General features: G+C 44.8%; 1 protein-coding gene across 5 annotated transcripts in view; it reads right to left on the bottom strand.

The window, feature by feature from the left end:
* TET1 (tet methylcytosine dioxygenase 1) overlaps positions 1-23,240 on the bottom strand; it is an 87,097-nt gene extending 63,857 nt beyond the window's left edge. For 2 of the 5 annotated variants that reach the window (XR_010375075.1, XM_064464682.1), the window contains exons 1-2: positions 16,483-16,738; positions 5,721-7,772 (exon numbers count right to left, since the gene is read on the bottom strand). Coding sequence is in view for 4 of the 5 variants with exons in the window: in XM_064464682.1 (XP_064320752.1) it covers positions 5,721-7,649 (1,929 nt within the window). In the remaining variant the exon portion in view is untranslated. Of the gene's footprint in view, positions 1-5,720; positions 7,773-16,482; positions 16,741-18,024; positions 18,204-23,141 lie in introns of those variants that run through there. The other 3 variants (XM_064464683.1, XM_064464684.1, XM_064464685.1) reach the window with 3 other exon arrangements.
* Between the last annotated feature and the right edge of the window lie 2,062 nt (positions 23,241-25,302).

The raw sequence follows: 25,302 nt of genomic DNA on the forward strand, positions 1-25,302 counted from the left end.
GCATTTACTGAAACAATTTGCAGTTGACATCTAAACCAATAAGTTGGCCATGGATTTATGCACTACACATGAAAAAAAAACTCTAAGAACATCCTTCCAGCAGCTACAGCCTGCAATTTAGAACTGTTTTCTTATTCTACTGCTAAATTACAAGTGTAATTCCTGTCCAGTTATCAGTCCGGATCAGTTCAGTAGTGCAAATACTCAGATGTTGACACACAACTCCTCCTGCAGCATAGCAATCAAGAGAAAACCGTTACTTATTTTTGTCGTCTGAAGCTGCCTTGTATTTAAGCTCCTCATTTGTTGCAGAGTACTGTATTAAATAGGATTTAGGATCAGGTAAACTGAAAGTACGGATTTGTAATGTTTTCTTAAAAGACCACAAAGGTCTTTAAGCATAATAAAAACAAGAGATATACATACACTCAGTGATATGATTCTTCTTTGCAGTTTTGGCTGCTTAGAAACCCAAGACCCAGTATTCTGATTTAGTCCCCAACTTGTTGCATGCACCGGGCAGCACTTAGGCGTTAGTTTCATGTTTCCTTGTTAGCCAGGCAGTTTCCCCTCCTGTTAGGACAGCTCCTCATACACAAGGAAGGAAAGAGAAACCTCTTCAAATAAATATTTCTCTGTAAAAGCTGGAAGAACTGGCACAGAAAACAAAGAGCAGTGAAGAGGCAACTTCTTAAATGCATCCTCTGAAAATAACTAGACCCCAAACTAACCCATTTTCCTGTAATTTAGGCTGCATTATAGTCTACAGCCAGGATCAGATTGAATGGCAAAGGTGTGAGTTGTAATTATTTTGCACACCCATGGAGCACGCATATATAAAATAAGAGGAAACTGCATTACTCCAACTCCTGCCCTGCATCCAACGGAATAGGCTGTACACAGCTTTGCTCATCTCTGCCACACATTCCCGAACTCCTCTAGCTGATGTGCTATCCCCATAGAAAACTCCCAAGTATCATATTTGAGAGGAGTGGGGTTTATGCACATTCATTTTAAAATGTAACTGGCTTAAATACTTCTGGAGTCTATTGTAAAAGAAATACCACAAAGACTAAATTTCTTGATTATAACTAGGTCTGGCTAGAAAACAAGAATTCCATTTTAACTTTTTTTTATATTTCAACATTTGGTTGTGTTCCAAAACCAGAGCAAACCTTTCAAAAAATCCAAGAAGAGACAGATGGAATAGGGGAACCGAAGTTCAAGCCCCTGGCCTGCATCAGGCAAAATGCCCTAACCACTGAGCTGCTCTAATAATTTTCTGCTTAAAACTTAAAAAGGGGGAGAGATTTCATTTGAAACCTTGAGAAGCTTTCCCCCCAAAATAGTTGCATCGAGACAGATAGTAGCTGTAAAAGCTTTCTGTTAAATCAGAATTTTCCATTCAAGGAATGGCTTACTGCAAAGTTCCCAACCAACTCTAATTGCAGCATCCTTTTTAAATACATCTGGGTTTTCAGCAGCATGTTTAAAAACCCACAAGCTAGCGTGCTCTTATTGTTATTTAATATGTCATGTTACTCAGATTACAGCTATTAAATAAGATGTCTCAAGACACCTTGGTCAACCCAGTGAGCTTCCACTTGGTGACCTGATTTTTTGCAGTTTGTTGACCTCAGGTCCCACTAAACCATTAGCAGTCCCTTACCTTACATGAACTAAAGCTCTCCCTGCCAGATGCTTTCAGCCCAAGAGAGTTCCCTGCCCAGGTGGGACCCTAGAACACAGCCACCTTGGCAAGCCTTGCAGAAGGCAGTCTTTGGACATGAAGGCTCCCTGCAGCTGCTGGTTTCGCAGTGGCTGTACAGCAGCCCCCTACATTTACAGCTTTTTGGGCAAGAGGAGCTCTGGTGGCACATTATGAAACCCTGTAAGTTCACCTCAGTAACTGGAACCACTCAGCTTGGCATCCTCCTGGTCCAGGGCTGGGGCAATGGCTAAGCCCAGGAGAGCACTGGCCAGCTGGGAGCCAGGAGAGATCCAAGTCTGCCTGCCCAGCCAGAGCCCAGCACACCACCAAGTACAATACTGTGCACCACAGGCGGCTCATGGACTGCAAGCTCCCAGAAGGCAGCGTTTTCATCCCAAGCATGTGCTGCTACATCTGCAGCACCCACCTGTGCAAAACAGGAATCCTTTTTTCAGGGAGAAAAAACAAACAATGGACCACCTTCCCTATTTACATGCTGGTTTTGAGGCCTACAAAATCATTGTCCCATGCCTTGTCCCATCCAGACAGCCTGGACATGTGTGATGATGCAATGGCAGCAAAGCAGATCACTTCTTGAAATGAAATATGCTTTTTGGTAGAAAATACCTGTGAAACTAGCCTTCAGTAACTGCTATAGTATTTCAGAAAAGAGCAGTCTTGGAAAGACAAGACAAAAACGTGGAAGCATCACACAGTACATAGACTTGTCAAACCCTCTCTTCACTGTGAAGCATTCACGTTATTCATTCCAAGAGGAACAGTAACCCAACGTAAAGCCTTTTTCCTCTTCTTTTCAAAGCTTGCTTACATTTTTTTTATTTGCCAGGCTGCTCTTTCAAAAAACTTCAGTAAGTGAAAAAATTTTTTCCCCTATGTATTTTAGAATTCTTTCTTTACCAGCTCCTAACCACGCAGCCACGGTGTGAATCCCTCAGGAAGAGGGGCATTACGTGTAACAACACTGCTACGCACAGGGGCTGTGAACTAGAGCCCACAATGCTTTATCCAGACTTTCATGATGCCACATCCCTGCAAAACCCATTACACTCAGCAAGGTAAAGTATCACCGACAGTTTATGTGGATGTTATTTTTAAGTGATATTTTTTCAACTCCAATATAGTTTTCAAATCTTTATCTGGATTATGTGTGAATTAATGAAAATAACAGTAACATAACTAATACCAGCTCCAAACATGCAACCGATACTCTCTGAGGGTTGAATGCTTGTGCACACATGGGCACGTGTGTTGGAATATGCACTTCAGTCTACAATCAAAGCTTCTAGGGGCCAGGCCTTACGCCCTATAACTGTAAACCCATGTAAATTCTTAAGGAAAACCAGCACTTTTTGGTTTTTTAAACAGCACGCATAGACTGCCAACCCCTGCACTGGTTATCCTACATCCATTTAACATCCAGAGCTCTCATTGACTTCATTGTGATTTTTGCATTGTTTGGTTAGAACAAGAAGAGATAATTCCCTTTAAGACAAAACACCAATGTTTGAACTACGCTCATGCAGAGCATGTCTATCCCTTACACCCTCCTCCCAGTGAATCACCTCCAAAAAATGCTTACGCTCCACCAATATGAGAGAGATGCACGACTCTTCCTATCAAGGAATGCACTGAAGACAACCTCATTTTTCTTAATTATTTTGTTCGATTTCTATACCATGGACAGAGACCTACAGTTTTGGTTTCTCCCCAGCTGCCCTCTATTCAAAACACATTACTGTCATAGAAGTCCCAGCTGTTGCAGTCCCAGTCCTACCAGTTTGGGAAAACACAATGGGATTCCCTTCCAGAGTGCTACAATCTTATCTAAAGGATAGCTGTGTTTCCCAGCCCCCAACACCTTCTCCAGTATCTCAACATCTTTAAAGAGCTCTTGTAACATATCTACATTGTAGAAATACTTTCCTCTTTCATTTTCTCAGAGCAGTTTCTAGAAATTACAAATAAGGCAAGGCTTGCTTCTAGGAATATCTGAAAAGATATCAGGTTTCATTCAAATACAACTTCCTAAGAAAATACCTGACATGCTCTTAAATGTCAGGAATACTTCATTTCCTTCATGCAGTACTCAAACTTCATATGAAATTTAACGAGAAGTGTAGGAGGCCTCTGGTGCAGCTCTGAACGCATTGTACAAAATGCTACCAGTTTAGTAAAATAAAAGCACACCAAAAAAAAGCTGCTGAAGAATAGAATAAAAACAAGGAATCTCTCAAAGAAAGCAAAAGGAGAGCCCAAAGAGGACAAAGGTGAAGGGGCAAAGCTAGTCTACAAAGAGAAGGTCAGCCTGAGCAACAAGAAAAGAAGTATGTTTAGCCTGGAAAACAAAGGTCAACAGAAAAGCTGGAGTGCTTCCTTTCACCAACCCTGCCAAAACCCTTTTTAAAACATGGCTTTTAGATCACTTCCTACCTCAACTCCACCAATTCTCTCCCATGAGCTTCTTCAATCCCACTGACTAAATATACAAAAGGACATAATGTCACTACTCTTCTGCTGTAAAAGGTCAGGATCAGTCTCTATCACCTTTGTTTTAATACATATATTAAGTCACATTATAGCTGTCACTCCTATTTTTTTTTAAAAAAGCATTTAGGAGCAGTTGAGACACAGAGACATTTTTGAATGAACTCTGTGCCAAGCTGTTTAAGCTTATTTCTCTGAACATAACTTAAACCACATTTCCCCCAAAGGGGAATATATCATATCCCCTCACCGCTACAGGACTTTTCTTTCTACTTGCCTACCTTAAAAACAGGACAGACTTCTCTGCAAACCCTGGTAGGTAAGCACAGGACAGAGAGTGGTGAAAACAGAACAGGAGGCCTCCTGACATCTCCACAGCTGGCAGGAATTTCTACCTGCTGTAAGAACATGCCATTTTAATTAAACTGCTATCAAGAAAGGTTTTGCAGGTGCATCCTCCACAGCATGAACTGCTCCACTTGGAGTACAAGCTGGTGCAGAGATTTGAACCTCAGTTTCCCACATCCCAAGGCAAATGTCCCAGTGACTTAACTACCAAGACAGCATCTCCCCCTCCGTGGCTCAGGTATCATTGGATCATACGAAGCAGAATGCTTCCAGCAGGACATGGAGGTGCAGAGGCCAACCCTGCAGCTCAGAGGTCAGGGAATTCAGCTGGGATGTGGGAAATCTATGTTCAACTCCCTACTTACCTGATTTAAAGCCTGATCTTGAACTGATCTCTCTCAGAAGGTCAGTGCTGTTATCACAGGGGTATACAGATTGTCTTTTCCCCTCCTCTTTGCTCCAAAAGTAATGACCTGGGTTATAAAAGGCTGATGGATCAGAAAGATGAGTAAGAAACACAGAAAAAGAAAGTATGTATGGGGGGTGTGGTAAAAGACAAAGGGAGACAGCCAGGAGAAATGAAATGAGAGAAAGAAGAATAGACAATTAGAAAAGCAGAGAGATGTGAAAGGGGAAATGCAGCTACAATTTGATCCTGACGTTAACAACTTTATTTCCACCAAATCTGTCATCACAAGCAAATTATTTTATCTGAACTGAAGAGCAAACAGCCTGCCTTCCTTTGCTTTTTAACCTGAAGTATTTTGAAATACAGACCCTCTCCCTAGTAATTTCCAGTCTCCTAAGACTATCCTTCATTCCCTCCCTCCCCCCCATTTTGTACTTAAATCTTTCTCAACTTTTCATGCCCTCAATTAATTCATTGTTTTGGCCGATATGCCAATATCTGGACAGAGGTAAAGCCATACTTACCTCTGATTTTATGCATTTATACAGCAGGAACAAGAATAACTCCAGTTCACTTTAACCTACACCTCTATAGATGACAAGAGAAAGTTACTAAACAACCTGTTAGCTCCATCAGTAACCCTAAGCTCTCTAAAGCTGTACAGTGACCAGCATTTCCCTTTGCAGAATTTTAAGAGGCACCTCAAGCCTCAGAAGAGTGACTTAATTTGCAACTTCCTTGGCTTACCTCAAAAGGTAGTGTGATTGGCGGTGGTGGCTTTTTCAGTTCTTCACATTTTCTCTTTTTACATATCCGGTGACTAGTTTTGCGTTTCCTGCAACAGCTGCATTCTTCACAATTTGTTTTCCGCAGACAGGGCTCACAGACTCCACAACGCCTTCGTTTCTTCTTCTCTAGCATAGGGAGCAGAGATGAATATGGAACAGGGTAATCACCAGCTGGATTTTTAAGAGAGGATGGCCCTGAGGCCTCAACAGCTTCAGTGCTGTCGCTTACTTTGTCCTGAACTGAATTCAAGCTTACTCCGACTCTTCCCAGCTGTGATGAATAATCATTATGCTGCAGTCTTGAGTCAGCTGGCAAATCTGCATTTATGGCTTTTTCTGAGGCAAGAGCAGAGATTTCCGTGCTTGAAGGCAACTCCAAAACAAAGCCTTCAGAGAATCGTCCAGAGCTTTCACCAGAGATTTCATCGACTGTGCTTTTTTCTAAATCTGGAGATAAAGTGGGGACATAACCTGAATTCAAAATTAATGTCTCTGCATCAATACATTTAACAAGCTGTTCAATGTCCTCCACTTCAATATTGTTTAAAGAGGTATCGGAAACTGGTTCACATACTGTAAAAATGTTTTTTGAGTCAGATTCCGAATTCTCTCTTGTACAGCTCAAATCCAAATTTGAGTCAAGTTCTTTGTGAATGGGTACAAAATCCACAACCAGTTTCACGTGGGATTCTGCAAGTGAGCTTGCACCTTCAAAACGTAAAAGTGAATTTGATTCAGTGGCAGCTACAGAGCTGGAATTTGAACCAACGTCTTTATTCTCAGGCTCTAAATCCCAGCCTGCCTTCAAGCAGGGCTCTGCAAGCGAGCTTGCATCTTCAAATAAATGTTCTTGTGAGTTGAACTCAGAGGTAACTATAGGTGCAGAATTCGAGTCTTGTTCTTCACTAGGTAGCACCAGGTCCGACTCTGCTTCAATGGGGGATGTGGCAAGTGGGACCGACTCTTCCAACAGTACTGCTGAGCTGAGGTCTGAGGTATCAACAGAACTGGAGTCAGGTTCTTTACTGTTAGGCACCAGATTGAAGGGAGTCTCTGCGCACACCTTCAAGTTTGGTTCAGAGGTGATTACAGAGTCAGGAGGAGGAGGAGATGGAAGCACAAGCGCAGCATCTTCAATAAATGCTTCAGCCGAACTACCCGTATGGAGATTGCTGGGTGTCTGCTCACAGGGCAGGTCTTCATGCTTATATTTCACCTCTGATGCTTCTGTATCGTCATCAGTTACCTGATGGCTTGGAACGGAGTCATTTGTTTCAGGCATTTCTACCTCTTTGTCTTGACTGGCAGATGTAGCAGGCTCTTCACCTACACTACATGGAGTATCTTCAACAGGCAGAGGAGCTAACTCATTTTGTGCTAAATCTTGTTTCAAAACTCTTTCGCCTGCTTCAACGTTTTTTTCTACTACTGCCAGGACTTCTTGTTCGTGTTTTTCCTTTGTTTCTAGTCTTTTTTGTACTGCAGCTTTCCTGGGCTTTGCAATTGTTGGAGTTTGGGACAATCTACGGGAGAATGATCGGTTACGGAGAGACATTGTAAAGCCATTGATGTTGAAAGAATCCTGGTTATGAAAGAGAATATTGTCAGCTTTCTCCAAACTCACCCAAGATGCTCCAGACAAGGTTCTGCTTACACTGCTCCTGAGAAGTCTACCTGAAGAGCTCATGATTGGTTTCTTTTCTTGCTGTTTTTTCTTAACATCTTTTTCTTGTGCTGGCTTTTTGCCTTTTCCAGAACTAATAGCTTTTGTGGAAGTCTTTGTGGTTTTCTTTCTCACTTGGCTAGATTTCTTTTTGCCCTGGTTAGTTTTCCTTTTGCCTAACTCTTCCTTTTTGACTAATCTGGAAGGCCTCGCGTGGTGAGCCATGTCTGCGGAGTAGTAGAAATGTTAAGAGGAGAGATGGAAAAAGATCATGAGCTCTTGATAGAACTTTTCAATAGAAAACTGCATACTCCCATTGCTGCTCTCTGCGGTGATACAGCGTTAACTCTGAAACAGAAAAAGATAAAATAGCTTTAATATAATTTTAATTAACGAAGGGCGCACATATATTAAACTGGCCATTTTTTTTAGTATTTAAAAATACACAGAATTAGAAATACTGGTACTGGACATTATGTTCAATTAACGCAAAAGCTTTGAAAATATTAGTATATTGCAAAATGGAAAGCTTGTCTAAATGCCTGTAACACAAATGAAGAAGCAAATGGAGCTCAAATAACCAGGCAACATCAAGTTTACTATTTTATATCAGTTCTAAGAAGTTCCAATTTTCTCAACCTTATTAATAGTTCATTAACCACCCCTTCCCTTGAGTAAGAATGGGTAAAGTTTACGTCCACGGCTTTATGTTCAACCATGTATCCATCACTGTAAGGACATTCATGAAAAAAGAACAAAGCTGAGTTTGTTCTGTGCATTTGTGTGTGCACCCATACACCATCACTAGGGCAACTCTTCTCCTTTTACCATCCACCAGATGCCCATCATGGTACAATTCCAGATAAACCTGAAGAACTAACTCCCTGAAGATACCTAACTTGTGGTGTCACTCACAGGGGAACTTGACCAGGGAAGAACTGCCTTTCCAGTGTTACCTCTCAGGATAACATACTGGCACACACTGCAAGCCTTGATTCTGTCCTGTCTAGCTATATCAAACATTATACAGGCAGTCATCTCTGCTTCATCATTACGACTACTAACACATCTGCCTTCAAAAGAATACCACACATTTGTCCTAAGTCTTTGTCCCCAAAGAAAACTGCAATGCAGAAGTCCCCCAACTCCCTAAACACACCGTAGTCATCTCAGAAGACAGAACAGATTCTTTGTGCTCCAGTCAGTTTCCTTCAAGGTGGCTTGGGGTTTTTTACATGTAAAGCAGTTCTCATAACTATGTAGTTTTTATGTACACGGTGCTTTTAAGTACCTGTGGAAGGCTTTAAAGCTTTATTTAGCTGTTTGCACAGATGAGATGGGTAGACAAGAGCAGCCTAAAAATGGGAGCAGGCAGGTGCAGAGCAAGAGGCTCTGTAGTCTCAAACAGGAGGGTGCCTTCCCTTCATCATCATTCCCTTGAATTGCTTAAGCCTGAATCAAGTCACTTATAGGCCACCTGTACCTCACTAAAGGGAAGAGGAAAAGAAAAGTAAGAACAAGAATTGTGGGGGTGTCTAAAATCCTGACCTCTAAGGGGGGGAAAAAAATATGACAGAATTAAAGAAAGGGGACTCCTGGCTTCTAAAGAAGTGGAAAAGGGAAGGGTGCTACCAGGCTCCTGACACCACCACTCCTTCCTATGACCTCAACCCTACCTTGAAGCCAGCAGGGTGATTTTGGCCATGGCCTGGTCTGAGCTCTGCTCAAGGTGGAGAGAGTGATACTACTGCAGCCTGGTATGCTCAACACCCCAGAAATGTTTAATGGTACTACACCAGCCAGGTTTGGCTGCTGTAGAGCAAACAGAAAGGCACAGAGCATGTGAAGAGCAAGCTCCACAAGCAGAACAGACCTCCAGGCCACAAAAACATATCTACAGCACAAGTGGTGCAGAAAGCTTACAACTATCAGCACCAAGCAGCACTGCACTATGCCAAGATAAGCTCATTTGCCCGTTGTGGGGATGGTCTAGCACAGCCAACATGCAGGGCCTTTGTGCAGGACCACCAGCTCCTGCCACTCCCCATACCAGCATGCTGGTGGCAAGCTTGTTTCTGACTGTCTCAGCCCTGATCAAGCTGCCCAGTGGCCACAGTACCTACCAAGGCTAACAGTAACTCCCCAAACTCCTTTCAAATAGCTTATTTAAAGCATTTTGAAGCCTACCTCCTGTTTGTTCATCAGTAGTAAGCTGACTGATCCTGCGTACAACATATAAACCAAGTATCTTACCTACACGCTATGATTATTCTGTGTGGTATCTTCATATTACGTATCAGATGAACATTACTACCAAGGTGGGAGTTTTTCCACACGCTCAAATACCATTTTAGAGCCAGCATCACTGTGCAAGACAAGACTAAACACACTTGTAAGCTCAGACCAGAAATATACCCAGCAAACACACAATAAACAAGCCAGCAGCATCCCTGCTCCATCACAGCAAAACACCCAACCCGGACAACATATAAACATATGTTTATAATATAATATATAATATAAATATAAAATATAATATATATTATTATATTTTATATATTATATTATATATAAACATATAAACAAATTATAATTGTTTATAATTGCAGGTAATGCATCAAAGGCCACAGAAGAGACCTGAACAGCTCCTACAGATGCATTCTATAAAAGCTGTGTCAGACACTGAAATAGCAAAATAAATACAAAGCAGAAATGAAGGTACTCTCAAGTGCTTTCCTTCCCCTACCCTTCTCTGGAGCCATCACTACTCACTCCATGAACTGACTGTCAAAAAGGGCATTGGCATCATGTCAGCAGGTCCAGGAAATACTTGTTGGCAGTTTGCAAAAAGCTTCCCCAGTTTCTTGTGGTTCTGACAGAGACTGGGCTCCTCATTCCCAAGGACAGACTGGAGGGCTGCAAAACCAGTTGGAAGCAAGCAGCAGGCAGTGTATCTGTAGCCATTAGCGGCCGTCCGGTGCTACATAACAGTGGCAAGAGAGGAAATGCGAGCTACTTTCAGAGACTACAGCCAGGAGGAGCAAGGAAGAAAGCAAGCAAACAACAAGGGCCAGACAACATGTGAATGTGTGAATCAGGAGGAGAACTGAAGAGGTAAAGTCTCTTCTCTTTATCAGTCCTGAAACAGAAGCAGAAATGACGAGAGAAAAGAGGAGATCTGGAGTGGAAAGAGACTGGGTTTTTTTAAGATACTGAATGTGTATAATGCTTTCCTCATATTACTTCTCCAAATAAGCAGTTGCCTTTGCTGTTGTGGAAGCTTGGGACGCATGATCAACAAAATTATCATTTATAACAATTGTGTATAAATGTTATACATTTATACAATACTTCATTTAAAAAATAAAATTACACAATGTTATAAGTCATTATAATTACATGATAATATGTCTTTACCTGCATTTGGAAATTGCAACATGGTTGCTTCAGCACTGAAGAAGCAAGATCATCTGGGTTGTTTTCTGGTTTTTTTTTTTTTTCCTTTTAATACAGAAAAACATACATGTCTGGCAAGAATGTAGGAAAGTATCAAAGCCAAAGTGTTGCTTCTTTTCAGGGACAAAATTAGAGGCTATGAACATCCAGTGGCTGAAGACTTCCCTTTTTCTTGGTAAAAAAAGAACACTGATATTTGTAGGAAATTGACTGGCATTTAAATACTGCATTAAAGAAGATGTCAAAGGCCACTAGTTTTTGTCTTGCTCAGAGATGACAATACAGGGCACAAGAACAGCAACAGTTTTATCCATTTTTGTTTCAATTTTGTCACTGGAGTGAATTTAGGTTTTTCAGAAGAGATCTGGGCAATAGACCCCTAAAGGAAATATTTTCTTTCTCAATTAGTACCTGTCTTTGGTTATATTTCTCTGGGCTCTGAGCACCTTACCCCAAGGTGACTGTAAGCTCTTGGGAGAAATGCCCATCAGCAAGAGATCTTTCTTCCCTTAAAGAAAACCCATAGTCTTGTTGAATATTCGTCCAGCACAATAACCTTAACCACTAGATAAAAGATGTCTAACATTTTTTTAAATTAAGTGTCTAATAAAACTAAATTACACTGTTGTTTACTCTTCCACATTTAGGACCAACATATTAAGTGGCTACAAGCTCACTGTTCAAATTTTGTTTTCTGCAACACTAGGAAATATTTTACCTTTTCCATTTAAAGCACTGGTAACGACTCTGTTGATGCCTGCAGCAGTTGCAAATTGCCTCATGTCACTTCTTAAGGAAAAGAAATGGCTGTGTCACACTGGCCACATTTCATAGCAACAAATTAATTATATTTCCAAAATATTTACGTGGCTTAGCAGGATTACCAAACATAAACCTCATGGGACAATACAAGAAATTGGCAGTTTTCCGTCATCCTGGAGAGAAACAAACTTACTTCAGTGCTCTCTTCCAAAAGCCAAACCAGGTGGGACCTACCACACCCACCCTGAAAACAGAGGACAGCATCTCTATGAAGTAAAACAGGTAATAGGTACAGGAGGGTTTGCAGGAAACTACCCTAGATAATAACACTGCATCCCAAAGCTGTTTGTTACTTGAGCTGACTTATCTCTTCTAATTCATGTGCAAAGCTGAAAGCTGGTTTTAAGGCCAGTTGCTTAAGTTTTGTTCTTTCACAGTAATAAATCTGGAACAATCCCACTGACTGCAATAATCCTCAACAAATACTGTTAAAAAGCTAATCAAGGGCTAAAACTTTTAGCCCCATCTTGGTCAAAATTCCAAACAATTATAATGAGAATTTTGCCTACAAAGTAATTGGGGAATTTAATCCCATACTGCTGAAATGCCTCCATAGGGATGAAAACAAAACAAACCACAAAAACCCACATAACCCACCACTCTGCTTTTCTTATTTGCTTTCCCTTTACACAAAAACATCAAAAAATACAGCAAGTTTTCCTTTTAGAGGTAGTGCCCACCAAGATTCTGTTCCATAACTTGATCCTTGTTGGAAGATGGGGGGAGATTAGAAGATGTGTCCTAATAAAATGGTGGCAGCCTTTTTTATGGCATCATGAAAGGAGGCAAGTGACCCCTGCACAAACACAGCTGCATGAGGAAAAAATGGCACAGCTAGGACTAGTTGAGCCTGGTTTCACTACAGTCAGATGTGTTAATTAAATACATTTTGTTTCAGCATTCAAGTATCTTTTTAAAAGTCTCTTGAGCTTGGCCTGGAAGACCTGAAAGCTTTCACAGAAGCCACTTAAGACACAGGTCCCAAGCAATAATGGCCACAATTTGACTTAGAAGTTGTCACACAAGTTCAGGTCTACAACTCTGAATTGAAAAGCATCTCATCTTTCAGCAGCAAATGCTCTACAGGAAGATGCAAGAGACACCAGAGAAGGCAGACATCAGAAAATCTGGACCCTCATGTTAGGTACAAAAGCTTTTTTCAGTCTTTTCAGAATTATGTCATATCATCTGCATATTCTTCCCAGCTGCACCAATGTCAACCTGCTTTTCAGTCTTGCCTCATTCCCTGCATCTACCAATTGCTCTGTACAACACTTCGTATATGAAAAAAAGGGAAACGGGTTAGGAGAGAATTAGCTTTAATTTTCCCTTTCCCCCTTCTTTAATCCTTGAGTAACCATTTGGTTTTGGTTAAGAAATAAAAATGACACTTCTCATCTGCCTTCTCAGTACTCAGTTACTTCATACAGAGTCTTGTAAAGAGGCCTCTCCCCCCTTCCCAGGGCAAGCGGCAGGAGTTCCCCCAGCTCCCTCCACAGAGGCACCCTACGGTCCCCCCTCACCACCCCACAGCCCCCAGACGTCTCCTCCTGCATTTCAAGTGGTGTTTCTTTCATCTCACACACCATTCTAGAGTACTGCTTTCCATTTTACTATGTATGAGTTTCCCACTTTACATTTCCAGGATTATGCCAGTTCAAGGCATATTTTATCACCTACATTAAATCTTGACTTAAGTCAACACTTTCCAGTAGGGTCTGGGACAGGTACTGCAGGATGCCACCTCAGTTTCTCACAGACAAAGGCTTACACTCAAAGCATAATCCTTTTCCCATGGACATTGGTAACACCAGATGATCTTGAGCAGACCAAGCACCAAGGCCTTCATCCTAAATTTTTGTCCTTGCTGGACCTGAAAGGCCACCTCTGTGCTTTAAGTATAGGTCTGGATAAGGCAGGACTGCCACCACAGCCTGCTTCCCTCAGCCGCCTGGGGAGCTGAAGACAGCTGTGAAATACATGCTCACAATGAATTCAGCAAGGGGTGTCGATGTCTAGCATTTTGCAATGTCATGAGTTCAGCAGGCACCTTGGAGCCTGCACAGCAAATGAAACAGATAAAATACCACAAAAAAAAAAGCCCTCCTGGTTTAGGGAAAGCTGTAATAGAACAATAAAAAAAAGTGTGGCAAGGAACCACACACGCTTAAACCACAAAACCAGATTAAGCCTCAGACAAACAACTGGCACCAAGAATCCATTGTGAAGGCTCACACCACATGCGCAAGTATCCTCCTCTCCTGCCCCAGCAGGAGCCGGGCTTGCTTAACCCCTGTTCAGTGCAGCCAAACGCTGACCTTAACAGGGGGAACCCTAAAAAGTAAAATGATACCAAGCAGTTTCTAAGGGTTCACCAAATGAAAGTCTTTTCCATCAGAACACTCCAGGTACTTTTGAATAAAAAAAAAAAAAGAGGCAAAAAACCAAACAAAACCCCTCAGATAATCATAAGCCCCTCTCATTCTGCATTTATGCTGTTCTAAACCGTGAATTTTTTAACAATATTTTACTCTGTTCTTCAGGGGGGTTGCCTTTTCTTAACCAAAAAAAAAAAAAAAAGAGAAAAACACTAACTGAATCACCTTATCTCAAACGCAATTAAAAGAAGGGGGAGGTGGAGGGAAGAACCTTCAGGCAAAGATTAAGCCTGGAAAATTTCAGCCTGAAAGGTGTTTTGAAATGTAAGTAACTGAAAACAGAGAGCAGGATGGAAATGCTTAGGCCATCTTTAACAACCAGTGGTAGCACGCCAGCCATGATAAAACCCTATCACTCAGAATTTTGAATTAATAAACAGTGAAGACTTGGGTCTCACAGAAACCATGAACATCAGAAAGTTCCTTGCTACATCTCACCTCGAATCCTTCCCCGAATACCTGCTTTGTGCAATCCAGCCCTCCCCTATCTCCTCCAAGCATTAGCAACCCCTCCGGTGCAGAAGGACCGAGCCTCATCCTGAAAGCAACCACCACCCGCCCTTGTGCTGCCAGAGAAACTGCTTCCGAAAAGCGTAAACCAGCCACCTTCTCCTTTACAAACAGGGTCGACCAGGCTACCTGCCCAATTTTGCTTCGACCAAGAGTAAATGCTGCATTTTCTGGATTCAGTCTCTACTCCTAATTTGCATTGACTGACATTAATGAAAACAAGCTGATTACTGCACAGAATGGCCTTCTGCCTCCCCACAAGAGCACCTTAAAAATAGCACTGAGCACAGCTGGGAAAAGCAGCTATTTGAAAGATCACTTTTTTATTACTATTTTCACAGCTTTCTCCAATGGCTTTAAATTTTAAAGCGACACCTTTGCCCTCGAAGTCTGCCCAGTCACGTTTAAATATCAAATGCTGCAAGTGCACCGCTGCCCAGCGTTGCCACTACTGCACTAACGCTTTAGAAAGCGAGCTCTTCGGCCAGCTCCACGCTGGTGCATCCGCCCCGGCCAGCCTGCTCGCCGGGGCCCGCTCCCGCCGCCCCGCGCCCGGGCGCATGCTGACGTTGGTGCGCTGGGTGCCCTGCTCCAGATGCCTACTTGCACGCTCCTCTCTCCTCCTTAAAGGAGTAGCATCTCACCACACTGGGCTGCTGCTACACAGTCCGAGATGCAAGTGATGCGGGCTATGTCGCTCTTTAAATATCTTTGGGGTGCGGGATAGGCTGGCTGGGTGTAGGATAGGCTAGGCACATGATTGGCGCGACTCCTTTGACTACCCTTGCGCCTGGTCCCTTTGCAAATCCAGCATGCTCCACCGCTCGTCAGCAGCCATACCTTTGTAAGGTTAACTGGTCCTGCCTCCCAGCAGGCCGCCTTTCCTTACCCATCCCATCTGGCAAAATGCATCCTTCTCCCGAAGCTCCATCGCCTGCCCGGCAGGGACCATCCCAGCCAGCACCAAACCTCTAGTCGCGACAAGGCCACCACCTCTTCTCCCCAGCTCCAAGAGCAGCTGGGAGGACACTAGGAGCCCTGGAGCACCCCGGGGGCTGCAGCCCTTCCAGGCTCTGGTTCCTTTAGTGCAGGAGGGCGGACCCCGGGGCGGGGGGGGGAAGGGAAGGGGCAGGCTGGGCCCGCCTGGGTGGGGGGGGGAAGGCAGCGGTTCCTCGTGGCCCGGCCCCTCCGCTGGCCGTGTCCCCCCCCCCCCCCCCCCAACCCCAGGAGCCCTCCCCGGGGCTGCAGACAATGGGGCCGACACCGGCGGGAGCGCTGGGGATCCGCAGCACCCGCCGAGCTGCCCCCGGGGATGCTCCCCCCGCCAGCCGCACCGCCCGAGAGTGATGCGCGGCCCTCGCTCGCCTCTTCTTTTGGAGGGAGGAGGGGGGCTGCGGGGGTTTTCCGGCTGGCCGGGGGCCCCGGCTGCCGGGCAGGGTCCCTTTAATTGTTCCCTGCCCTCCGCGGAGGCTGCAGGCAGTTTCTCTCGCCTGGCGGGTTTTTCCAGGCAGGGTCTGGCTGCTGCAGCGCAAACACGCTCCAGCACAGCCGGCGAGAGACCGGACTTTTTCGTTCATTCGGCCAACAAACTGCGTTTCGCATTTGAATAACCCCCACAAGCCTGCCCGCCTGCCTTCTTCCCTCCCTGCCTCGAAACACTCGGGCCTGGCCGCGGGGGTGCCCCTGCCTCCCCACGCCCCGTTAACTCAACTTTGCAACGAGCTAAGCGGCTAAGGGAGACGGGAGGGAAGGGAGGGGGAGCCCGAAAGGGAGGTCTCCGTCGCCCCCCCCCCCCCCCCCCAGCAGCCCCGGGACCCGTCCCCCGCACGTACCAGGGCTGCGGCACGGCCAAGCCCGCAGCTCTCGGGAAGGGGCGATGCTGGCATGGCCCGGCGGTCCGCGCTCGGAGCGGGGCGCGGTTCACGGCCCGGGCCCCCGCGGGCGGGCGGCTCCCATGGCGCGACGAGCCCAGGCGGGGGAGAGGGAGCCCCGGGCCGCGAAACGTGCTCTGGGCGGCGGCGGCGGGTCGCCTCGCCTCGCCCCTGGCCGGACCCTCCGGGAGGGAGCGGGGAGGGGGCGGCTCGGCGGGGCGCTCGCCGCACCGAGCCCTCCCGGCAGGCGGCAAAACGCGCCCTGGATCCCCGCGGCTGGAGCGGGATTCGCCGCCCCCCCCCCCCCCCCCCTTCCCACGGCGCGGGGTGACCCGGCGGCGGGAGCAGCAGCGGGTCTGGCCCGGCACGGCCCCGGGGACTGAGAGGGGCAAGAGCTGCCAGGGTGGCGGCTGTCCCTCCCCGGCCGCCCCCAGAGAGCCGCAGACGGCATGCCAGGCTGCTAACACCGAGCTGTTGTTCAACAACAACAAAATAAAGTGACAATAATATGAGAAAAGGCAAATTATTCCGTTACTTGCAGAGGCTGAGGTTTGATGCCGCGTGCCTCCCGACCAGCAATAGAGGTGACACCCTCTGAAATCATCCCCTTTTTTTAGGCTGGCAGAGGGGAAAGTTTGGCCAGCGGTGACCAGCAAAGGGTCCGCTAAGGGGCCAAAGCCCCCGCTCCTTACATGTGCCACCCAGGAGGACCCCCCCAAATGCCAGCGTCCACCCAGGCCCGGCCAACCCATGAGTGGAGCAAACACGCCCGGACGCATGGGGAGATGCTGGTTGAGAGGAAGAGCTGCTGAGTCGCCCTCACCCTCCCGCAAGGAGGAAAAAATATAACCAGCCTTGCTCTCCCCATCCCCCACCTCATCCATTAAGAACCACTGATTATATTTGCTGCTCCTTCCCAGAGGGAAGCGGGTGAGCAAAACGTTATAATAAGAGGAAGAGTCAGTCCAGCCTTCTTACATGACTCATTATCACTGCAGCCTTTTGTCAGAGTAGAAAGCAGGCCACCAAGTTTAACATCTCTTCAGATTGGAAAACGTGTTGGAAATGGGATCTATGAAACAATGTACCCTAGCAGTACTTTTTAAAAAAGCTTCATTATTATTAAGTCTCTAGCTATTGTAGTATAAAACACTTCAAATGTGAACGAACCCATTCAAATGCGAGCCCTGCAGAGAGGCTTTTCTACTGCATCCAGAGACCAGCTCTGTCCACATCCATTCCTACAAAGATGCTTTAAATGCCAGTGTTTTGCTAACTATTTTAACTGACATGCAGGGAAAGGAGCAGCAGCAGCACAGGTCTGTGCAGCTTACCCCTACTGCTGCGGTTCCATGCCAGTGGGTAGGTGTCCCATCACCAATCGGTACACCTCTATACTCTTCTCCCCTTTATTTCCTTGCAGTGAAAAGGGATACAATCTGGGAATCTTAGCCAAGCCCACAGACATTTCAGATGCAACAAGGTGAAATCAACAAGACATACCTGAATTTTGAACATTTGCCCAATGGGCTCTGAGCAGCAGCTGGCTTTAGCAATGCGTGCACAGAGTTCTCTTTGCTGGGTGTAACCATACCATCTCCTCCTCAGTCTGACAGTTTGCTGAAAAGACTGCTTTACTATAGGGCTGGATATCACGACTCCTGCCATTCCAAACACCCGCCCTGCAAAAAGAAGATGTAACACAAGCTATTTTTATAAGCTAAAACAATAGATTATTTAAGAAGTAAAATAACAATTGCTTTCCAAGTGTTGTGCACAGCAGAAGTAGAAGGAACCGGAACTTGATGATAAAGCCCCACATAAGCAGAGTATGTTTCTTGGGAAGATGGTAATATGTTGGAAGTTGTGGGCTTGAACAAAATGCAGAGCAAGAAATTCGTAACTTGGAGGAAAGCACCAAGCAAGGAAGGCTAAGGCTTGGTTAGCATAAGCAGGTTAATCCGAGCTCCCAAACACCAATATGTACAATCACAGCTCCATTAAAAACAAGCCAAAGGCTAGGAAACAAACAAGAATCAACAATTGTTCATTTTCACAGCCACAGACATATACACTCACGGTCTTTTTCAACACTAACAAATATCCTAGGAAGCAGAAGCACCAGATGACAGTCTTTCCTGGCAATACTAAGATACTCAGCCTACCAAAGAAAGTTGAGTATAAATGTTTGGAGAAAGATCTCACAGTAATGACTGGCTGGGCAACAAAACGATGGATGAAATCCTTTCACTAAAATGCCAAGTGAGGCACATGGGGGGGAAACATGGAAACCACAGCCTCTGAATTAGCTACAACTATTCAAAATAGAGGTCCTGGTGCTGTGACAGATGCTTCTATGAAACCATTCCGTGTGCTCGAGTGTTAGGAATCATTTCAAAAGGAGGGAAACACAGAACAGAAAACATCACTACACCATCATTTAGTCCAGATCTACTTTCTGCTTACATCTTGAATATAATATGCAGTTCTGGTCTGCTTAAAAGGTGCAAAGTGGAACTTAAAAAGGCACAGAGAAACATGGGACAAGGGTGGCAAAAAGCACAAGCAGTAGCTAAATACACCAAGATTCTCACCCTGGAAAGAAGGCAGTCTGGGGGAAATGCCAACCAGCATATTATAAAAGTAAGAGCAGCAGGGAAAATATTACCAGAGAGTGAACACTCACTGTTTCTCTCAAGTAGAGGATATTAAGTCAATTTATCAAACAGATGCATCAGAACAGCAGACAGCTACTTCTTCATGCAATGTGTTGTCAAACCATGAAACTCACTGCTACAGCACATTGTAGATGCTGAAAACTTTACAGGTTAGATTTTTTAAAAGCAAAATGAATGGAAGAAAATTTAATCAATAGCTACTTAACACAAAAATGCTATTTTAGCTATATATTACTTGAAGATGGAAGAATGTGCTAAGGAAATAGTCCTACATGCTACTCAAGCCTTGTTCCCTGTGTATGTGCTACAGGCTACTATCAGGAGTAAAGCTTTAAGTTTGTGGACCTTCGGTCCGACACAGTGCTACCATCTCTATGTTTTTATCTAGAATAACATGCAAATTGATACATACCTGCAGAATGAATAAAACTGGACAACATAGTACCAACGAATACAGTGCATAAACCTGTAAGTAGTTCTGTATTGCAGAAGCAGCTCCAGCAAAATCTGAGTCTGGCGAATATTAAGGAGCTGTGAGGGGCAGTTGCTCCCTGGGAGACAGGGAGCCCCACACAACAGCCAGCAGGACAAGGACCTCACTAACCAGCACCCAGCCCAACTGTACATCCACGAGGCAAACGTGACAGGCCTAGGGATGGTATCCATATTCAGCCAGGACTCCAGATGATAAGTCAGCTTCCAGGAAATGAGACAGGTCCAAGGCTGAACTAAGAAGTCAATCTGCAGGTCAGAAGCAGGCCTGGTGACCCAGTGAAGGAACAAAGTTAAACACAATCCCAGCAGATGCTGCATAGGATCTATAGTGACTGAACAGAACTAAGGCCAGACTCCAACTCAGCAAAACTTGTAGCCTCCCCAGGGCTGAGCTTAAATAGAGCTCCTGGGCCCATGCACAGAGAATGTTGGTAGAATCCCCAGGTGCAGCTGGTCAGGTCCATTAAGGCCTATTAGTGCCGTCAGGGCCCTGACCCTGCAAACAGAACTATTTGGGTGTGTTGGCCCTAAATCAGTCCTGCAATCATCTGGATCAGACCTCTTCAACAGGCACTGCATCAGGCCAGGCTAGGGAAGGTTAGAGATGTCACTGATGCTGCACTTAAGTTAAGCCCTCCACTAACAAAAAGTTCTAGGAATTATGCTGCAAAGACAGCTATGCTACTTTGTAAGAGAAAGATTGGATCTAACCAGGCCTATCTTGGCTTCCCTCATAGTGGAGATGTGATGCTGAGACATTAGAGCTGGCTCTTCATGCAATTACAAAGCATGGACTAAAGTGTCCCCCTTGCAAAGCCTCCCTCACATTTATTAACTCAGATTCTACCTCCTGGTGAGGCAGGCTATTCCCCTGCAGCCCATGGAGGTTAATGGTGCAGCAAATATTCACCTGCAGACCATGGAGGACCCCATGCCAGAGCAGGTGGATATGCCTGAAGGAGGCTGTGACCCTGTTGGAAGCCCACGTTGGAGCAGGCTCCTGGCAGGACCTGTGGCCCCACGGGGGACCCACACTGGGGTGGTCTGTTCCTGAAGGACTGCACCCCGTGGAAGGGACCCATGCTGGGACAGTGATCCTGAAGGACTGCACCCCATTAAAGGGACCCATGCTGGAGCAGTTCATGAAGTACTGCAGCCCATGGGAAGGACTCACATTGGAGATGTTAGTGGAGAACTGCCTCCTGTGGGAGGGACCCCATGCTGGAGCAGGGGAAGAGTGTGAGGAGGCCACCCCCTGAGGAGGAAGGAGTGGCAGAGGCAATGTGTGATGAACAGACCACGACCCCCATTCCCCATCTCCCTGCGCTGCTGTGGGGGGGGGAAGGTCGAGAATTAGTGAGTAAAATTGAGCCTGGGAAGAAGGGAGGGGTTGGGGGAAAGTGTTTAAAGATTTAACTTTTTTTTTTTCTCATTACCCTACTCTGATTTGATTGGTAATAAATTAAACTAATTTCCACAAGTCAAGTCTCTTGCCTGTGATGGTAATTGGTGAGTGATCTCTCCTTGGCCTTTCATTATCTCTCCTACGAGCCTTTCGCTATATATTCTCTCCCCTGTCCAGCTGAGGAGGGGGAGTTCACAGAGTGGCTTTGGTGGGCACCTGGCATCCAGCCAGAGCCAACCCACCACAGCTGCACTGGTGTGGTGCTGTGCCTGAGAACCCAGCTGAACACAAGCCAACCACTGCTAATGCCTTTGTATTTGTAGTACAGATGATCAGATAAATCACCCACTGCATTGTTAGTTGGCAGTATCTGAAAGAGAAAAGTCTCGAACAACATGAGTTTAAGACAGAAACTCTTGAATTCTAATTGTGGTTTTGACAATTACTTCCTCATTTTGTCTTTCTTGGCCCTGGTTCTGTAGATAGTATCTACCTGCCTGATTGGCACTGAAAATAAGTTAACACTTGTAAGTGTGCTGAACACAGATAGTTCAAGTGTTAATACCGTTTTACATGAAGCAAGGCCAGAAGGGACTATGATTTCATCCTCTGATGCCTGTTATGCAGGCTCATTGCATTTATTCTAAGTATGTCCTGTCAGATGTTTCTGACCTGCGGTGGACAGCAGTTTGCCCCCAGTTTCTGATTTTATTGGAAATCTTGGCCCTTACTTCACTGCATGATTGTGCATGAGCAATATAAAGCATGAATGCAGAATTGTTGTGTTGTGCCTGGCCAGTAAACACTACACCTGGAAAAACATGGCTAATTTTGCATGCACTGACCCAGCATTTTTGGGTGCTCCAAGTGCATGTGGTAAGCCACGTGATAGCAGAGGGCATGAAGTGCACACCTCTTTCCTGCACCTGAAAGAAAGGAAGGAAGAGGCCTGCTTAGCTAGAGAAACTTGGCATGACTGTATTTGCATACCCAATGACTTTGGAGAATCAAATATTTCTGTTCCTTAAAGACATCACTGACAAACTGTGGGTAGGGACTGTCAGGGTCCTGAGGGTGCTAACAGGTGTTAATGTCCCTGAGTAGCCTCACCTGGGGCCTCCACCCACACATCTAGTCCATGGGCTGGGAGCTCCATTTAAGCTCAGGCCTGGCCAGCTAATCACTCCTTGGCTAAGCTATATTATAGGTGTGCTTGTTTTGAGTTCTGTCTCTGGTGTTGTTTGTTGTGTGAAGCTGGCTACTAGATGAACCTTAGACTTTCTTCCAGGCTTGTTTTGGGCCTTTACCTTCTACTGTTCCTGGTTTGCCTCTCTAGATGGACCCTGGACCTGCTTTGTGCCCTTGCTGTGACTTGTTGATGGAGCCTGTTTCTAGCACCCAGCTCTGTCTTGCTGCAGGACTGCGCCCTGTCGGTGAGGATACTACCCATGTTGTGGTCAACCTTGGCTCCTAGCTCGTACCACCTCTGGAAGCAGTGCTGTCCTGTCTGCTTGCTGACAAAGAGAGCTCAAGATGCCACACTGGCAAGGAATTGAGATTTGCTCAGTATTTCTGTTCTGCAAGCTATAATCCCTCTTGCAGAAGAAAGAAAAAAAATCCTCAAATTCCTGGGTCTCATGTGAAAAGTTCTGTGCTTTTGGTGGTTTTGGGTATGGTTTTGGGCAAATGAACTGATAACTATTTGGGTGTTACTTCAGATCACTAACTAGTAAAGACTAGAAGTAAGTATAAAGTGGAAGGAAAAAAAAAAAGCCAAACCCATCTGATCCTTATAGCCCAGAGGCATGACACTTGAGGGTAATTTTACAACTGTCTCACAACTACAGCTGGATGTACATCAGCATCTTAAGAGCACTGAAAAATAATATTTTCAGCAACAACTGCCATGAGAATAGTTTGCCTACCTTTAACCTTAATAATTTATTTCAACTGATAAATATTTGAAACATCTTTATAAAAACAAGCATCCTCAACAACAAAAAAGTCAGAAACAAATTACAGCTATTGATAAAACCACCTACCTGCTTGAATTTTTCTTCATGTTAGCAGCTCTGCTCTTGAGTATCTTGACTTTAATGTCTTCCCTGTTTATCATCAATCTGCCAGGGAAGGATGACATAGTGTCAGGTATGAGTACAGCCTGTGACATTAAAAATGCTGATGACTTTTAAGAATGGCTCATAAAAGAGAAGTCACCAGACAAATTCTGTAAAGGGCATAAACATTTCAAGGTAAAAAGATGAAGTGACTGCAGTGAGAATGTTAAGATTTGAAGGTGCCAATAATGAACTAGTACAGAAGCTAGTAAAGAAAACAGAACTTCAGAGCATTTTATACCAGCAAGTATTAAAAAAAAACCCAAAACAATGCAATCTATACACATAAAGCTCATTGCTGAATTCCTTTGTGTGATTAGTATATCTCTATGAGATGTTCTGTTTAATTTTGCAATGCAAGTCTCTTATTGCTTTCCTAAACAGTATGCGCTCATGGTGCACACTTCCCTAAATTACAAGAGCTAACAAAGAACCTTCCTGAAATGTCTTGCCTGTATCCAAAAGAAGTAACAGCCCATTTATGCAGTTATCAGATTTTTCTAGTTGCAGGTGAAACTCTAGAAATTAGATGACTTTGAGCTGTTAGTGTAGTTGCAACACTTTTCTGTGTGAAATCAGTAAACAAAGTTTCTACAGTAGGAGATTTAAAGCTGTGTGATTGCTGTGGTGGTGGTTGGGAGGCTTTTCCTGAGCAGAATCCCAAAAGAATACAAAGTGGCTGGGGAAAACCACATCAACAGTGACTATGAAGCTTGCTTCAGTAACTCATGGAACAGTTGCTTTTCCATTACAGATGTAAACATCAGAGTGACTTTAACAAAAATTATGAATTTCCCAGGTATATTAAAAGACTGTAAAAAGGCTTGAGAGTTATGTGCTATAAGGGACTTACTCCATATTTTCTGGAAGAAAACTGTCCACATTTGCTATGTATTTTTTTTTATTATTGGAAAAAATGTGTATTGTAACAGCCATTTCCCAAATATATAAATGACATAATGATCAAACAGAGCAAAATAAAAGTTTTCCTAGTGCTGAAGCAAACTGAATTTTAAGGAGTGTAACCTATTAAAGGAAAAAATTAGTAATTTCTGTTGAATGCAGTTTGACACATGCAGGAAGAAACAATGTTCAAGCAAATTTGTTTGGAAATAGGATCATTTTACTTGTGCAAGCACTGAGATCTGTTTGGGTGTTTTCTTCATAGTAGAAGACTGACGTTCATGAAAAAAATAAAAGGGGGGGAGGAATTTTGGTATATGAAATACCTGAAATTCAGGTCAAGATGTATGGGGCAAAAAGGTATATGAGAAATCTATCAGTAATGCCGAAAACTGAGAGAAAAGCTGACAGCATTAACATTCCCACCAGGCATCATGTTTGTTCTCCTTCCTTATACCATGCACCAGCATCCAGAGTGTGGGTTGTGGTTTTTTGTTTTCAAGTTTGAGGGTAAGTGTTTAACTAAGTGCCTCCTGGAAAGCCCTATTCACTATATTCAACAAAGACGTTGCATAAAACCCTAAAAATCTGGGGGAAGAAAAAAAAAAGTGTTGATGGCTGCAGAGATGGTGCTGGGTTTGACCTTCCTCATTCTAAAAAACTGTTTTTTTTGTAGTATCTTCTTCCCTTTCTGATGCATTTTGAAACTCGAATATGAATAAAAATACTTTTTTTTTTTTGCAGATACAAAACTATACTTGTAGACGAAAGAATTATGTTCTAGCGCGAACTTCAAGCAGCTATTTAAACGCTTTAAAAATTCCATGCACTTTACTGTATGGTCTAATGAAAGCTCTTTAGGTTGTGGTTGCGTGCAGCTACAGGTCTGAAAATACCTATGTGCTGGGACGGGGCACCGAAGACCGTTTCGGAGGGCAGCAGGCGGGCCGGGGCGGCGCTCACAGCTCTCGCCGCCAGCGGGGAGGCTCCGCTCAGCCGCCCGCTCCGCTGCGCCCCGCGGGCCGGCCGGCTCGGGACCGAGCAAGGGGTGAGACGCGGCGGCTGCGGGCGGGTTAAGCCGGGCCTTACCCGCGTTCCCGCAGCCTCCGGGGCCGGGCCCGGCTCTGACGCGATCCGCAGGCGCCGCGGCCCGGCCCCTGTCCCGGCGGGGCCGCCCCCAGCT

This window comes from Phalacrocorax carbo, chromosome 13 (genome assembly GCF_963921805.1).
Source record: "Phalacrocorax carbo chromosome 13, bPhaCar2.1, whole genome shotgun sequence".
NCBI lineage: Eukaryota > Metazoa > Chordata > Aves > Suliformes > Phalacrocoracidae > Phalacrocorax > Phalacrocorax carbo.